This window comes from Dipodomys spectabilis, unplaced genomic scaffold (genome assembly GCF_019054845.1).
Source record: "Dipodomys spectabilis isolate Male_0828 unplaced genomic scaffold, ASM1905484v1 ptg000017l, whole genome shotgun sequence".
Lineage (NCBI taxonomy): Eukaryota > Metazoa > Chordata > Mammalia > Rodentia > Heteromyidae > Dipodomys > Dipodomys spectabilis.
This window is the reverse complement of record NW_024870694.1, coordinates 18,445,834-18,461,102: the sequence shown is the minus strand read 5'-3', so window position 1 is coordinate 18,461,102 and position 15,269 is coordinate 18,445,834. Positions and strand designations below refer to the sequence as shown.

At 43.4% G+C, this 15,269-nt stretch overlaps 1 protein-coding gene across 5 annotated transcripts in view; it reads left to right on the top strand.

Annotated features, from left to right (window-relative positions):
• The window catches only part of St6gal1 (ST6 beta-galactoside alpha-2,6-sialyltransferase 1), a 129,520-nt gene extending 117,701 nt beyond the window's left edge, over positions 1–11,819 (top strand). For all 5 annotated transcript variants that reach the window (XM_042668599.1, XM_042668583.1, XM_042668579.1 and 2 more), the window contains 3 exons: positions 6,338–6,436; positions 7,652–7,826; positions 10,030–11,819. In XM_042668599.1, coding sequence (XP_042524533.1) covers positions 6,338–6,436; positions 7,652–7,826; positions 10,030–10,271 — 516 coding nt within the window. In that variant the 3' untranslated portion in view covers positions 10,272–11,819. The remainder of the gene's footprint in view (positions 1–6,337; positions 6,437–7,651; positions 7,827–10,029) is intronic.
• Positions 11,820–15,269: the final 3,450 nt, after the last annotated feature.

Below are 15,269 nucleotides of genomic sequence, written 5' to 3'. Positions count from 1 at the left end.
CTCCTGAGTAGTTAGGATTACAGTTGTGAGCCGTCATGGTACCTCTTTATATCTTTTAAGACAGTGGCATTGTGTATGTGTGTGTGTGTGTGTGTGTGTGTGTGTGTGTGTGTGTGTGTGTGTGTGTGTGTGTGTGTGTATGTACTTATGCAGTTACTCAGGCTTGAACTCAGGGCCTGGGAGCTGTCTGTTAGATTTTTTTTTTTTGCTCAAGGCTGGCACTTAACCACTTAAGCCACAACTCTACTTCTAGCTTTTTGGTGGCTAATTGGAGATATTAGTCTCATGGACTTTCTTGCCTAGGCTAATGAGTTATGATCCTCAGATCTCAGCCTTCTGAGTAGCTAGGGTTACAGGCATGAGCCACAGGTGCCCAGCCGACATTGGCATTTTAAAATACACAATTTCTAAAAAAAAAAAAGTTCAGCTATGTTCTGTGATCTTGGCTTCTCAAGTGACTGAGATCTGGAGGATCACAGTTTGAAGCCAGCCTAGCGAAAAAACAGGGTTGGAGCATGGCTCAAGTGAAAGAATGCAAGTGGAGCAAGAAGAACAAGCAGGAGACTTTGAGTTCAGACCCATGTATTGGCAAAAAGAAAAACAAAGACATCTTATTTTGTGTTTTCCCAGTATTAGATTAATGTTACATGTTTCCTGTTAGAAAACTATATAAATGATGCTGTGTCAATTAAGAGCTCAACAGAAGGGGTCAGACAATGTCCATCTGTCCCTTATAGATGATTTTTTAAGGCACCTGCATGAGGTATCTGATGTCTCTAATTACTATTTTTCTTTCATAGTCTGTTATGTGCACTGTAATATTGTCAGTATTCTGTTCCTCATCAAAATTTCTTTCTCTATTTAGCATTTATTTATTTTTTTAATGGTACTGAGGTTTGAACTCAGGGCTTTGTACTTACTAGGCAGACACTCTACTACTTGAGGCATACTCCCAACCTCTTTTGCTTTACTTTGAGGACAGGATTATGCCCACACTGGCAGGAACCTTGATCTTTCCTGCATAGTTGCCATGAGGTGTGACCCCATTCAGTTATTGGTTGGGATGAGGGTCTTGATAACTTTTTGCCCTGGGATTCGATTCCTTCAACTGCCTGATCTCTACCTCTGACTAACTATGATTACAGGCATGAGCCACTAGGACCTAGCTCATTGTTCATTTTTCTTGAAGCAATCTTTACTATAACGGCTGCAAAGTGATGTGGAGGAACTTGCTCTCCACCATATTATCAAGTTGGCACTCACAACTCTACTACAGTATAAGTAAGATACCTCCTTTCTCTTCCCTTTCATCTCTTTTTTCCTCTCTTCCCTCCCTCCCTTTCTCCTTCTCCCTTCCTTCTCTTTTTTTCTCTTCTCACTTTTTAAAAAAAGTTTATTTTATTGTAAAGGTGCTGTACAGATGGGTTCTAGTTAGATGAGTAAGGTAATGAGTACATTTCTTGTTGAGCATTGTTACCGCCTCCTTTTTTTCTCTTCTCTTCTCTTCTCTTCCCTTCTCTTGTTTCATTGGATACCTATTCATGATTCCTATTTTCTTAGTAGTTTACAATTGCTTAATATTCTGAATTACTTTGGTATTGAAATTTTTCCAGATTTGACTAGTGGAATTTCTTCCAAACTGGCTCTTGTTCCCTTGTGACATTCATGCACTTACCAGATTTCTTTCTTTCTTTCTTTCTTTCCTTCTTTCCTTCCTTCCTTCCTTCCTTCCTTCCTTCCTTCCTTCCTTCCTTCCTTCCTTCCTTCCTTCCTTCCTTCCTTTCTTCCACACTGCTTTACTTTCTGTGATAAGATATTCCAACTCATTTTGAAGTTATCTTTTGACATTTAAATATTTCCTGATTATTATTTTTATCTTGAATTGTGCAAACAGGGTGTCCTGGATCCGAGCTAAATTTCTTAAATACCTTACAGTAATTATTAAATGAGAGCCAAGTATGGTGGCATGTACCTATAGTCATAATTGCCCAGGAGGCTGAGATAGGAGGTCACTTGAGCACAGAAGTTTGAGGCCAGCTTGAATAATATCATAAGACCCTATCTTGAAATAAAGAAATGAATGAGTGGTCGCTCTTTTGCCTAAGTCCTTATCCTCAAAGACAATATAATGAAAGCCTGTTTGTTGTTGTTGTTATTTGTTTTTGTGCTGGTCCTGGGCTTGAACTCATGAGCTATTTTTCTCAAGTTTAGTGCTCTACCACTTGAGCCACAGCTCTACTTGCAACTTTTTTTGTTTGGGGTTAATTGAAGAGTCTCATAGATTTTCTTGCCTGGGCTGGCTTTGAACTTCAATATACAGATCTCAGCCTTTCCAGTAGCTAAGATTACAGGCATGAATCACTAGTACCCAGCTTTATGTTTTTGTGTCTGTCTGTTTGTCTTAATAGTCAGTAGACTATTTAAAAAATTAATTTTCCCTCATTGCTTTTTAAATAAAAGGCAGAAACTTGCCACATCTTAAGGCTGCTCATTCCACTCATTGACATGTAAATAAACTTACCTATAGAGATGTATAATTCTTAGACCTCATTCCATCCTGAAATCCAAAGACCTGGGAATTTGACCACTTCCATCTTCCTGGCCCCTGGAGAGCCTTCACTAGAGAAGTTCTCTGGGCATGAGCATTGCATTTACCCAACTGGGAACCTAAGAAAAATTGTATTATCTTCTGATCAAAGCAGAGCAATTATTCAGCAAAATAGCTAGAGATTTGATCCTCCTCAAGGTATATGAACAAACAAGATGCTTGGGCTTTTTATAGGAGCACTGAGAAATTTAGAAAAGTTTTATTTCCTTAGGTTACCTTGGCTTCATCCTGGGATCAGGCATCTTCTCTGAAGATTCCTGGTTCTTTTTAGTAAAACATGGTACCAAAATAAAGCTCTTGATTCCTAGGTGTGCTCATCTGTATCAGGGTATCTTTGAGCAGATATAGCTAGGAAGTATATCCATGGAAATGTATGCATATGTGTACATTTACACAGGTATTCACACATACACACATCATATGTCTGTCTATACCTCTAGATGTACACTCCTATGCATGAAAGATATATCTACATCTCCACAATACATACTTGCAACATTAGTTACGTTAAGCTTCCATAATAAAATACCACATACTAGATGCCTTAATCAACAGAAATTTTGTTTTCAACTAGTTGTAGATGCCACAATCCAATGTGCCATGGGCTTGGGTTTCTGGAGAAGGCTCACTTTTTGCCTTGTTGGGATCTCCTGTGTCCTCCTGTGTTTGTGTCCTCCTGTTGTGTCCTCCAGTGACTTTCCAAGTGTTCCCACACTGAGCAATTCTGGTCTCTTTCTTGTTCTTTAAGGACACCACCCTTGCTGGATTAGGGCTACTCCCTTATGACCTCATTTGACCTTAGTCACTCTGCTAAAGGCTCTGCCTCCAAATACTCCAACTGTAGTCACTTTGGGTATTAGTGATCCAACATTTGAATGGAGGAGGTCACAGTTCAGTCCATAACAGAGAAAGAAAAAGATCTGTGAAGAAAAAATACTCCCAAATATTCACAGAAGCAATAGCTGAGGGATGCAATTGTGTGCAATTACAGATGGGTATGTTCTCCTTTGTATATGTGTGTGCGTATAGATTCTATTCTGAAGTTTTCAAACTTTCTGCCTTGAACATTCGTGCCTTCATGATTAGAACGTTTATTTTTTTTTAAATTATCTTCAAAGGGGTTTCAATTCAACATGTGAGTTAATGAGTACCATGGATCTCGATCAAGGTCATCCTTTTCAGCATTCTTCCCCATCTCTCCCAATCCCACCCATCCCTTCCATTTTCCTTTCCATGTTCACATATAGACATTGGCTCTTATAGCTGTGTTCTCTCTCCTAGAAAGGTGACTTTAAACAGCAGTTCTCTATCTCTCTGGTGTCCCCTTGTCTTGGTAGATGTTCTGAGTAGAGTCCTGTAGAGTTCTGAGCATTAGCTCAGAACAGCTCCTCACTGCTAGCCCTCTCTTTGGTCACCTAGAGTTTCCCAAGCCTAGGTCCCACTTCCAGGGCAGGGAGGTAGGGGAGCACTAGAGAAGAGCTTCCAGGAAAGATACACCTGGGGCAGAGTCTTACAGGGTATAATGTTTGGGAACAAGTATGGAGGCCAGGAGACCATGATATACCTAAGACCGTAGAATTACAGACTAGGAACGGGGGTGGAACTCCTGCTCTCAGTTCTCCACAGGTTTAAGGGCAATTGTTAAATAAAGGGAAATAATGTAAGTTTAGAGTTCTGTGAGTGACAGGGGAAAGGGGGGAAGGATGTGGCTTGCTAGGATTTTTTCCTTTCTCTCTACCATATCTCAGTCCTGGCCACTTCCTATTTCTCCTCTCCAACTAAATTTACCTTTTTTTCTTTCCCTCTTCCCAATTTCTTGGATTCTGTTTTCATCCAGTACAAGTACCTCAGGTCATAAGCAGTTCCTGTGTATACAGGAGGACTAGGGGTGACCTGCTCCTTCTAATATGCCCCTAGAAGTCATTACTTGCTTTCATAGTATTGGTCAAAATTAGATGTTGATTAGGACTCCATGATGATTGAAGTAGGAGGCATGATTGCTAAGGGAAGATTACTTATTCTGTCAAGTCTTTTTGTCCTCAAGTACTTGGGTTTGAACTCAAGGAACTCACACTTGGCTCATGGTTGAGGTGCTACCACTTAAGCCACACCTCCAGACCAGCTTTTTACTGGACAATTGGAGATGGAGCCCTGTGGACTTTTCTGCCTAGGCTGGCTCTAAACTTTGATCCACCAGATCTTAATCTCTGAGTTGCTAGGATACAGGTGGGAATCTAGGAGTGCCTGGCTCACTGGGGTCTTGATTTGGTTTCTGCTAAGTGCTTCTCTTGTATTTCACCTGAGTCATGTCCCATGTGCTCTTAATGATGAGCTCCAATTGACATCATATTGCTGTTTTAGCTTTCGAAGAGGGACATGGATTCCTTCATTTCTCAGCCTTTGGAGCAACTTTTGTTTTTCATTCATATATTTTCCTTATTTGATTCTAAAGATAGCTCTCATCTGAGAATTTAGGGCAACTGTCTCCATTCCACATATACTATGTAAAACAAAGGCCTAAGGAGATTACTCTATAGTCAACCACTTAAGATTGTGGCAAAGACGAGGGGGTAAACCTGAATCTTTTTATATTAACATCTGATAGCTTTCCTCTTCTGCTATCATACTTTTCCTATTTGGTTAAATAATGTACTTAACATTACCATGTATATTTTACCCCAGATTTGGATTCTTTGTTAGGATAAAATCCCCAAAGTAGAATGATTATTTATTTATTTATTTATTTTGGTTGGTCATGGGGCTTGAACTCTGGGCCTAGGCACTGTCCTTCAGCTCTTCAGATCAAGGCTAGCGCTCTATCTCTTGAGCCACAGTGCCACTTCCGGCTTTTTTCTTTTTTGCTATGTGGTGCTGAGGAATCGAATCAGGGCCTCATACATGCAAGGCAAGCGCTCTACCACTGAACCACCTTCCCAGCCCGGCCAAAGTAGAATTATTGAGTCTGTATATGCTTTCTGTTTTAAAGTTCCTAATATATTTTGCAAAAATGTCCCATCATAGCCAGGCACCAGTGGCTCATGCCTATAACACTAGCTACTCAGGAGGATGAGATCTGAGGACAGCAGTTTGAAGCCAGACCTGTAAAAAACAGTCTGTGAGACTCTTATCTTCAATTAACCACCAGAAAACCAGAAGTAGTGCTATGGTGAACACTTTGAAAAGTGTTAGAGCACTAGCCTTGAGCAAAAAAAGCCTAGGGACAGCTCCCAGGCCCTGAGTTCAAGCCCCATGACTGACAAAAAAAAAAAGTTCCATCAGAATGGTCACTCTCACAGTTAACTAGGTGTGTTGAACTACCTGTGTGTAGCTCAGCCCAGGTACGTGGGGATGTATGGGAAGACAGCTGTGGCTCGCTCCCCAGCAGATTACACTCAAGCATTTTCTCAGCCTAGTGAGATTCTTGTGTTTAAAGTTATGTAATTTTGCATGCTTGTGGTCCCTCCACACAAGTTGACCACCTGTTCTGGTGCTCTACCTCAGCCACAGTATTCCAGGGTGGCCTCCCAAAGAGATGAGGACCCTGTGTGTTGTAGTCTCAAAATCTGCTCTATGGCTGATAGCATGTTTTAAATATTCTTTGAGGTCAACACAGTTCAGACTGGCCTTTTACTTTTCACTGAAGTTCAGTGGTGATGGGCCATTGATTACTGAGAGCCAAATGTTTCCATATAGATGTCCAAATGACAGCCTGTCTCTTCCTTCTTGCAGTTGGTCACCACAGATAGGCGCTTCCTCAAGGATGGTTTGTACAATGAAGGAATCTTAATTGTGTGGGACCCATCTGTGTACCACTCAGATATCCCAAAGGTAAGTGGAAAGTAAGGGTTGAGTCTTTCTTTGCCTATGGAGTTTCAAAATGTTTAGGGGGTTTTAAAGTCATGGATGAGCTGAGCCATTCCTGAGGGCATCCCACTTTGTGTTGGGTAGCAGACTTACAAACACTCCTGTCGAGCCTGTCCTGTACTGTTGAGGATACATCCCAGTTTCATTATGTATTGGGAGTAATGGTGGCTGGATTTCTCACATCTAGAGTAGAGTGTATTCATTAAAGCAGTTATTCCTGATGAGCTTCAGCAGGAGTGGACAGTAGCTACTGCTCCCCTGTCAATAATATTTCTACATTTCTCTGCCATACCTCCAACTTCTTGAATTATTCTCATTTCGCTCTTACAACACCAGGAGGAAGTAGATGGTTGTTCCCATTTTACAAGTGGAGAAACCAGAATGTGGACAGGGAAAGTGGCCTGCCCAGGACTTAATTTCCTACACTGAGGAACATCAGCTGTTCCCAGGAAGGAAACATGAGCTTCAGAACTGCTGGATTCTTTGGCCCTGGAACAGCCTTCCAGTGGCCTCAGGAGAATGGCATTCATGAGGAAAGGCAGACAGCCCTATTCTTGGGATGCTAAATTTTTAAGTTAGCTCCACCAGTAGCTGATAGGCTCTAGGGATCCTTAGCACTACTTCTGTTGGTACAAGTGTGCACAGATCTCACGTAGAACTCAAATGTCCATAAGTCAAGAGAGGGACTCTGAACACATAGGCATAACATCCTGTGCTCCAGTTTTCTCTTCAAAATCAAGAGTAACTAGATAGTGTATGTATCCATAGTACCAGCTACTTGGGAGACAAAGCAGGAGGATCACCTATGCCTAGGAGCTGGAATCCGGTCTGTATAACATAATAAGACCTGGTCTTAAAAAGAAGATGGGGTTAGATGGCACATAAAACCCCTTTCAGCTGAGCTACTATGACCAGACTCCATTGTCCTGTCTGAAACTATTCCAGGGTCCCCAATCCTAACATTCCTCTAAGTACAGACTGTGCCAGGCCCTACTATGCTACCCACCGAGAACTATGATGTGCAGAAGCCTGGAATGTATTCCAGAGGAGGGGCTATGTCTCATGGCTCTGCCCTGGTTCCTGCCCCTCTGAGTTTTTGGATGAGAATGCCTACTTTATAGGCCACATGGACACAGACACTTTTCTCTTCTTGAGTCGACAAAATTCCTTCTTTTTCAGTGGTACCAGAATCCTGACTACAATTTCTTTAACAACTATAAGAGCTACCGCAAGCTGCACCCCAGCCAGCCCTTCTACATCCTCAAGCCCCAGATGCCTTGGGAGCTGTGGGACATCCTTCAGGAAATCTCCCCTGAAGAGATTCAGCCAAACCCCCCATCCTCCGGCATGCTTGGTAAGTCCTTATCTGGGGAAGTCCTTGTGTAGTTATTTCCAGGGATCTCATTTATTCAGCCTCTTTGTTGACCAAAACAATTGATCTTGCTCTCCTTCTACATTGTGCCAAATTCTGTCCAAAATCGCGAAGATAGAATTCTCCTTCATTGTGTCTACTAGGAGAAAGTAGCCAGGTATCTGGGGCAATATTCAGCTTGAGCCAAGAAGGAGAGCCTACCCTGGTGTCACAGGAGAGAGAGCCCTTTCTCGCCGGACAGTTAGGGAGGACATAGTATGAGCTACTCCTCAGAAACAGGACGATTTGACATATGGAGATGGGGTAAAGGGATGGATATAACCAAGAGGAGGAGTGGAGAAAAAGATGTAGCAGGGCTGAACTTTGGATGAAGAGGGCAGGCTCTTGTCTTACGTTGTAATTCAGGAAGCATCTCAGAACTCATGAATCAAGCTAGATACTATTTTAATGCAATACCTTTTAAAAAAAAACTACCCCCTCCAAATTGTGATATATTTAAATCAACACAGATTCAGCGATATATCGTGCAGAGTCATGCTAAAAGTTGAAGCAAAAAAGTCAGTAATGCCACTTCCAGACTGTCTAAATGTTCTCCCTAGTGAATGCCCTAGTCACAACCCTAAGAGCATCATGAATGGGCACCTGGGTGTGGAGACTTAGAAGAGCCTCTGGGAGCAGGCACAGGATGGGCTGGGGATAGAAAGTCCTGAATGCTAGGAAGAGGCTTTCTTCTTAAGCTTTGTTTATACCCCTAAGTTCTCATGGACCATCTACCCTTCCCTGTCATTCTTGGGCTGGACTGCTGGGCCTTTTCCAGGGGATGCAGGCTCTGTGTGCAGAGATGGAAGCTCCTCCCCAGTGCCCCACAGTACTGCTTTCCCACTGGATGGCTCCAGCCACTCACAGCTGTGTCATCTGTCTGCTTACTTTCCCTTCTAGACTTCATACTCCTTCAGGGTGGCATCTGTTTGACTTACCTTTGTGGGTTTGGCATGACAATTGTTCTTCAAGTAAATCAGTTTACTGTCAGAGACACTCTAATAGTAAGGGATTGGGGCCTTTGCAGTGATACATCTTTACATCTTCTGCTTCAGCTTTTGGATTGAGTGCATTTGGGTCTCTTCCTGAAGCCTTTCAACCAGGAGTAATCATCTTGAGGAGCACTGCCCTGCCATTGTCTCTGCTGTGGCCTCCACCATCATTGCTCTGCTCTGCTCTCGGCCCTCCCTCTGGCCATTATTCCTCTACACCCAGCTATTCCTCCTTCCTGTGATTCCTAGGTTAGCAACTAAACTGTCTTCTCTTCTCCACTGAGCTAAAGGGCAGAGGTAGGGCTTTTCTCATATCTGATTCTTCTGGAACAAAGTTGCTGACAGCTAACTGTTTTGTTCTCAGTTGAGAATTTATCCTTCCTAGAGAGTCCCTGAGTGACTAGTTAATTAACGGTATCTTAGGACTGTGATCCTATTTCATGCTAACAATGACCTATACAATGGGAGAGTTGGATAATCCCTACTCCTTTGAGCAGCTGAAGGCCAAAGGAAGGGACATTTCCTACCCAACACAACTTAGCCAGTTGGGGACAAAGGTGGGTGGTAGTGGGACTCTCCCTCCCCTCCTTGCCTCCTGGTTGGGCTTGTGCCTCAGTGTTCTGCGTGGCCTCTCCAGAGAGCACCAGCCTGGGCCACAGCCCCTCAACCTACATCTCCTTGCTGGATGAATGGTCCATCTGGGCCTCCTTTCTAGCTAAAGGAAGAAGTCTTCTTTGCACCATTTCCTGCTGGCACTGTATGAAATACTTCTCCCCGATGACAACATCCCCAAGGCTATAGGAGGTAAAAATGCTGGGAAATGCTAACTGCACGTGCTGGCATTGTCTCTTCACTTAGCCCTGGTGTCCTATGGCTTATTCTGTTGACCAATGTATTGATTGAGGGAGTCCTTTAATCTGCTAGTTTGAGGAGCGTGAACCTGTCATGCCTTTGTCCCGGCAATAGGAAGTTGCATAAGATGCATATAGCATATAGCATATAGCAGTGTGCTGTCCCTGGCTCACTAGCACAATTCAGCTTGGGATTCACAGGAACAAAGAGAAGCTCCAGGTGACATCTCCCCACTGGGCAGATCTCTGCAGCTCTGGTGTGTAAGATGCTGGGCTTGACTCACCGCTCCTCCTTCTCTGCAGGTATCATTGTCATGTTGACGCTCTGTGACCAGGTGGACATTTATGAGTTCCTCCCATCCAAGCGCAAGACTGACGTATGCTACTACTACCAGAAGTACTTTGATAGCGCCTGCACGATGGGTGCTTACCACCCGCTCCTCTTTGAGAAGAACATGGTAAAGCACCTCAATGAAGGCACAGATGAGGACATTTACCTATTTGGAAAAGCCACATTGTCTGGTTTTCGGAACATTCGCTGCTGAGCGTGGGCCTCCAGCCAAGCATGCTCATTCTCTACCAGCAGTTCATGGCTGGTCTGGGCAGACCATTTTCTTGAACCATCCTTGGCTGTTCCTTGCAAAGGATTGTTCTAGGGGCTTTTGACAACAAGAGCTCTGGGGTTTCTGGAAGCCTAAAAGCAAGGAACTAGGCCTAAGTTTCCATGTTGCTAGCCACAAAGAGAGTGTAAGCTCAGCTTCCTGCTGCACACATGGACACACACACACACACACACACACACACACACACACGACACTCTTTCTAGACAGCATCCTTCCCTCATTCTACATAGGTAGATGCACATATCCCACCAGGTCTGCCAAAACTGAGCTGCTTTGTTTCTTCTACCTGAATGATGTCATTCTCACAAACCAGCACACTATTGCTTGAAATCTCTACCTAGGTGTTGGTTTCACATTTTAAAGAAACTCTCTCAAATCACGACTAGGCCAGGTATGAGGTAATTCTGGGTGGAGGTTGGGTAGATGTGGGGTGGGGGTGTGTGAATAATTACTATACAACACATTAGAAGCACCCTCAAGTCCACTGGAGAAACATTGTCCCCCAAGATTGAAATTGTTCCTCAAGAAAAATTTCCCCAAGGATATGGTCCCATCATCTCCCTGGCTGATTGGGCTATTTATTAGCCAGGGTGCTTATCAACAAAAGACCTTTGTGTGTGTGTGTGTGTGTGTGTTTCAGTGCTGGGGCTTGAACCTGGGGCCAGAGCACTGTCTCTTACCTTTTTTACAAAAGCCATGCTTCCACTTTTGGCTTTTTGATGGTTTAATTGAAGCTAAGAGTTTAATGGATTTTCCTGCCCAGGTACACTTCAAACTGAGATCCTCAGATCTCAGCCTCCTGAGTAGCTAGGGTTACAGATGTGAGCCCTAACTACCCAGCTAAACAAAGGATCTTGGTTAGCCTGCTTTCCTCTCCACGTGGAGAAGAAAGGTGCAGTCCCTCTCCTCAAGTTGTTCACAGTTTAGTGGGAAAGACACATGTGTAACCGTCAGCTAGTGTGTGCTGGGCTTTCAGAGAGATAGGCCTGATCTCTATATACCAAGGAGGGAGCTATTCTATTGGGATTTATGGGTTATAGGAGGTTCTATAATGCTAGGGCCTTGGGGAAGGAGAACCAGGTGACAGATATCAAGTGGATTTCAGGGAGCCATTTGACTTTTCTTTCTTCCTTCATTACCAATTTTTTATTCTTTAAAATCTGCCTGAACATAAGGCTCAAAATATTTTGGGGGGAAGTCCCTTGCCCATGTGTAACCCTATAGCAGACTCAATGAAACCAGATTTCCCAAAAAAAATTTTTGCAGCCTCAATTTGGATTGACCTCTAGCACCTGGGTTTGCATACTATTCTCCAACTCTTCCTTTTCAGCAATCTACCCTCATTTCTCCTGACTGTTGCCTTTTCTTTCCCTTTAGAGTAGCCTTTCCTCTCTCAAATTATTTCCTTCCTTCCTTCCTTCCTTCCTTCCTTCCTTCCTTCCTTCCTTCCTTCCTTCCTTCCTTCCTTCCTTCTTTCCTCCCTCCCTCCCTTCCTTCCTTCCCTCTTTTCCTTACCACTCCTTCCCTCCCCTTTTCTTTCCCCCCTTTCTTTTGTGCCAATAATGGGGCTTGAACTCAGGGTCTGGGTTCTGTCCCTTAGTTTTTATGCTCAATGCTGGGCTCTACCACTTGAATCATAGCTCTACTTCTGGATATTTGGAGGTTAATTGGAGAAAAGAGTTTCAAAGACTCTTATCTTAGAGGCCAGCTTCCAACTGTAATAATCAGATCTCAGCCTTCTTAGTAGTTAGGATTACAGGCATGAGCCACTGGCTCCTGGCTTTCTCAAATTATTTTCAATCATTGCCTGCTTTTAAAGTGTCCTGACTCCAATTTTTTTTTATCTCATATCACAAGCTTTCTGTGAAAAACCTTTCAAGACGTGGTAGCATGGTTTCCTAGGATTTAGGTTTCCCTCAGAGGTGAGATCCTTAATCATAACCAATGTTCACAAGGTGTGCAATGTCAGAATGTTATATCCTTCATCTGTTCCCTATGAGAGGACAAAACCAGAGTCTGGGTGGAGGCTGCGCACTGTGGTTCACCAGTGAACTCCCAAGGTGGCTTTGCCAAGCCCCTCCTCCTTGATGGGGAGCTACATTAGCCCATCTAGTCCCAGGTGTGGCATGGTGTAAGGGCATGTTTGAGGTCCCAAAATAATGCTGTAGAGCCAGGATTCCTAGGTCCAGGCTTCTGGACTTCCCAAGGTTGCCTCCACACTCTCAAAGGACTCCAATATTTGGGTTCTAGACCAACCATCTTGGAGCTGGGATATCTTTATCGCCAATTCCTTGGCTTTATGTGGGTAGTAAAAAGAGCCCTAGACTGAGAAGCCCTGGGTTTTCTACTTGATATTCATTACTTCTTCACTGTGCCACTTTGGGCAGATTCTCTCCTCTGAGCCTCGGTTTCCACATATCTGTAAAATAAGAGTAATAATCCTACCTTACGGGGTATTGTGAGGAATACAGGAAAAATACCTGACCTGGCACATAGTAGGTGCTCAGTGTACTCTAATTTCCCTCCTTTTATTCCGGAAGGATCTATGACCACACTGGGACTGGGCCTTACTGTGAAGAAGGAGGTGGGGAGGGGTGTTGGGAGGGGAATGTCCTCAGGAAATGAACTCTTCCATTGGGAGACAATTGTCCTTCTTGTAACACACCCAGAAAACCATCAGGTAGATGATATGGAACCTGTGCCCTTCCTCACAGTCTGCAGCTCAGGTCTGATTCTGCTTTGGAGGCGAGAGGAACAGAAGCTGCCAACTGCTGTATGGAAGGAGTCTTTATCCTGGCTTGCTTCATGTTTTGATTTGATTCACAGCATGCCCAAGTAGATGGCATTCTGTCAGCAGGACACATCCTGGATGCTGAGACTACACTGGGTAGAATCTAGTTTTTTAGTTGTTATGCTTAATGTGAAGGATTAAATTAATTTAAGTATGATTCTGAAGTCTACAGAACTTGGTGTTCTGGGTAGAAACTTTAGTAACATGCAAGTAAGATATGGGTATTATTATTGGTCTGATGAGGTGTTTTTTAATATTTGTAACAGATAATTTAAAAAACAACGGATGCTGCAAGAAAGCTTTTGTATAGGATTCTGTCTTCAGTAATCATCTATTCATTCTGCATCATGAGATCCTCCTCAATCCTTGTACCAATCAAATAAGCTATTGCTCTTGGTTTGGAGGTGAGACATTCGCACCTTCTGAAACATGCCTAAGCTAATTGTGACTTACCCAAAGATTATGTCAATTTTTAAAATAAAGGTCATTTTTAAAGAGCTGCTTCCCTGCCTTATGCCTGCTAAGAGAATGACTGCTCGCAACTTTTGTATCCCACGAGGTCACAGCTAGAATCCTGAGCTCCTAGATCTCCACAGCTAACTCTGGCTTTAGCTTTCCTCTTCAGTATTCCAGGAAACAGACTGCCTATTGGGAAGGATGGCAGTTTGGGCATATTGACTGGTTTATTGGTTATCTTGTCCTTGGCTCTTGCTTGAATTCAGATAACTAAGCAATTGTTCATTTTACACATCAGAAAAGTGATGCATTAGGCAGAAAGCAGAATGAAAGAGGTTTGTCCCAACCCCTAAAATCCATAAAGAATGATGTTCTAAGGAAATGGCCATTTTTTTTTTTCATTGAAAAAAATAGCATCTATGGCTTACACCTCTAATCCTAGCTACTCAGGAGACAGATCTGAGGATCACGATTCCAAGCCAGCCCAGGCAACAAAGTCCATGAGACTCTTAACCTCTGATATACTACTCTGAAAAAGCCACAAGTGGCACGTATGTAGCTCAAGTGGCAGAGCGTTAGCCTTGAATACAAAGAGTCTTAGGGACAGTGCCCAAGCCCTGAGTTTAAGCCCCAGGACCAGAAAAAAAATCCTAAAGAGAAGCAGGATATAGGGGAGAAAACATTTCCTTCCCTCCCTTATGCACTGTACACTCTCTTAGATATAGTGGACTGTGTCCTCTGAAATACATATATTGGAAGTCCTAACTCTCCATAGCTCAGAATGTGATCTCACTTGGAAACAGTGATTGTAATTAGTTAAGATGGGGTCTTACTGTAATAGGATAGGCCTCTAACCCAATATGACTGCTGCCTTCATAGAAGGGGAAAAGTGGAGGTGGGCATGCACCTCGACACACACACACACACACACACACAGTGACAAAGGCTGAAGTCAGCCTAAGAAATGCCAATGATTGTCAGGAAAATTGGCAGAAGCTAGGAGAGAGGAATTGCACATCTTCCTCCCTGCTACCTTCAGAGTTCTAGGTTCTGGAAACATGAGAGAATTAAATTCTATTGTGTAAGCCACAGTTTGAGGCACTTTACAGTACACAACCCTAGCAAACCACTCCCCAACATTCTAGTCACTTCTGGCCAGCTGCAACTCCCTGGGCTAGAGCTGGGGGGAAAAATCACATGGGAACATGCCTACCAAGTCTGGCAAGAGTATCTGGTACTCTCTTCCCATTCAAAAAATTCAGGGAATTTGCAAGTCCTTGGATGCTGGGACTTTCTGTGGCCTCTAGTCTAGTCAGATGGGACATAGGCAAGCCATTCCTGATGGGATGATGAATGGGAGCAACCTGAGTTGTGTTGAAGACTGTCCCTGAGACCTGCACCTTATCTTTGACATTGTAAACCCTCTGGGTCTCACATAACTGTACACTGAGGCTGAATGTCTATCTGGATTGCAGTAGAATGGGGACCTCAAAGCAGAAGTTACAGAGAAAGATTTTGGTGCAGGCACTGAGATTTGTACTGGCCAAGTTCACAGTGGTCCTGAGTGATTTAAAGGTAGGCTGGACCCCTCCCCCATCTAGCTCCAGAGGTTTATTTCCCTTGGTTTGCACTCTGATGCCTGCTTCTTTTACAAAGAGATGTGTGTGAGGGAT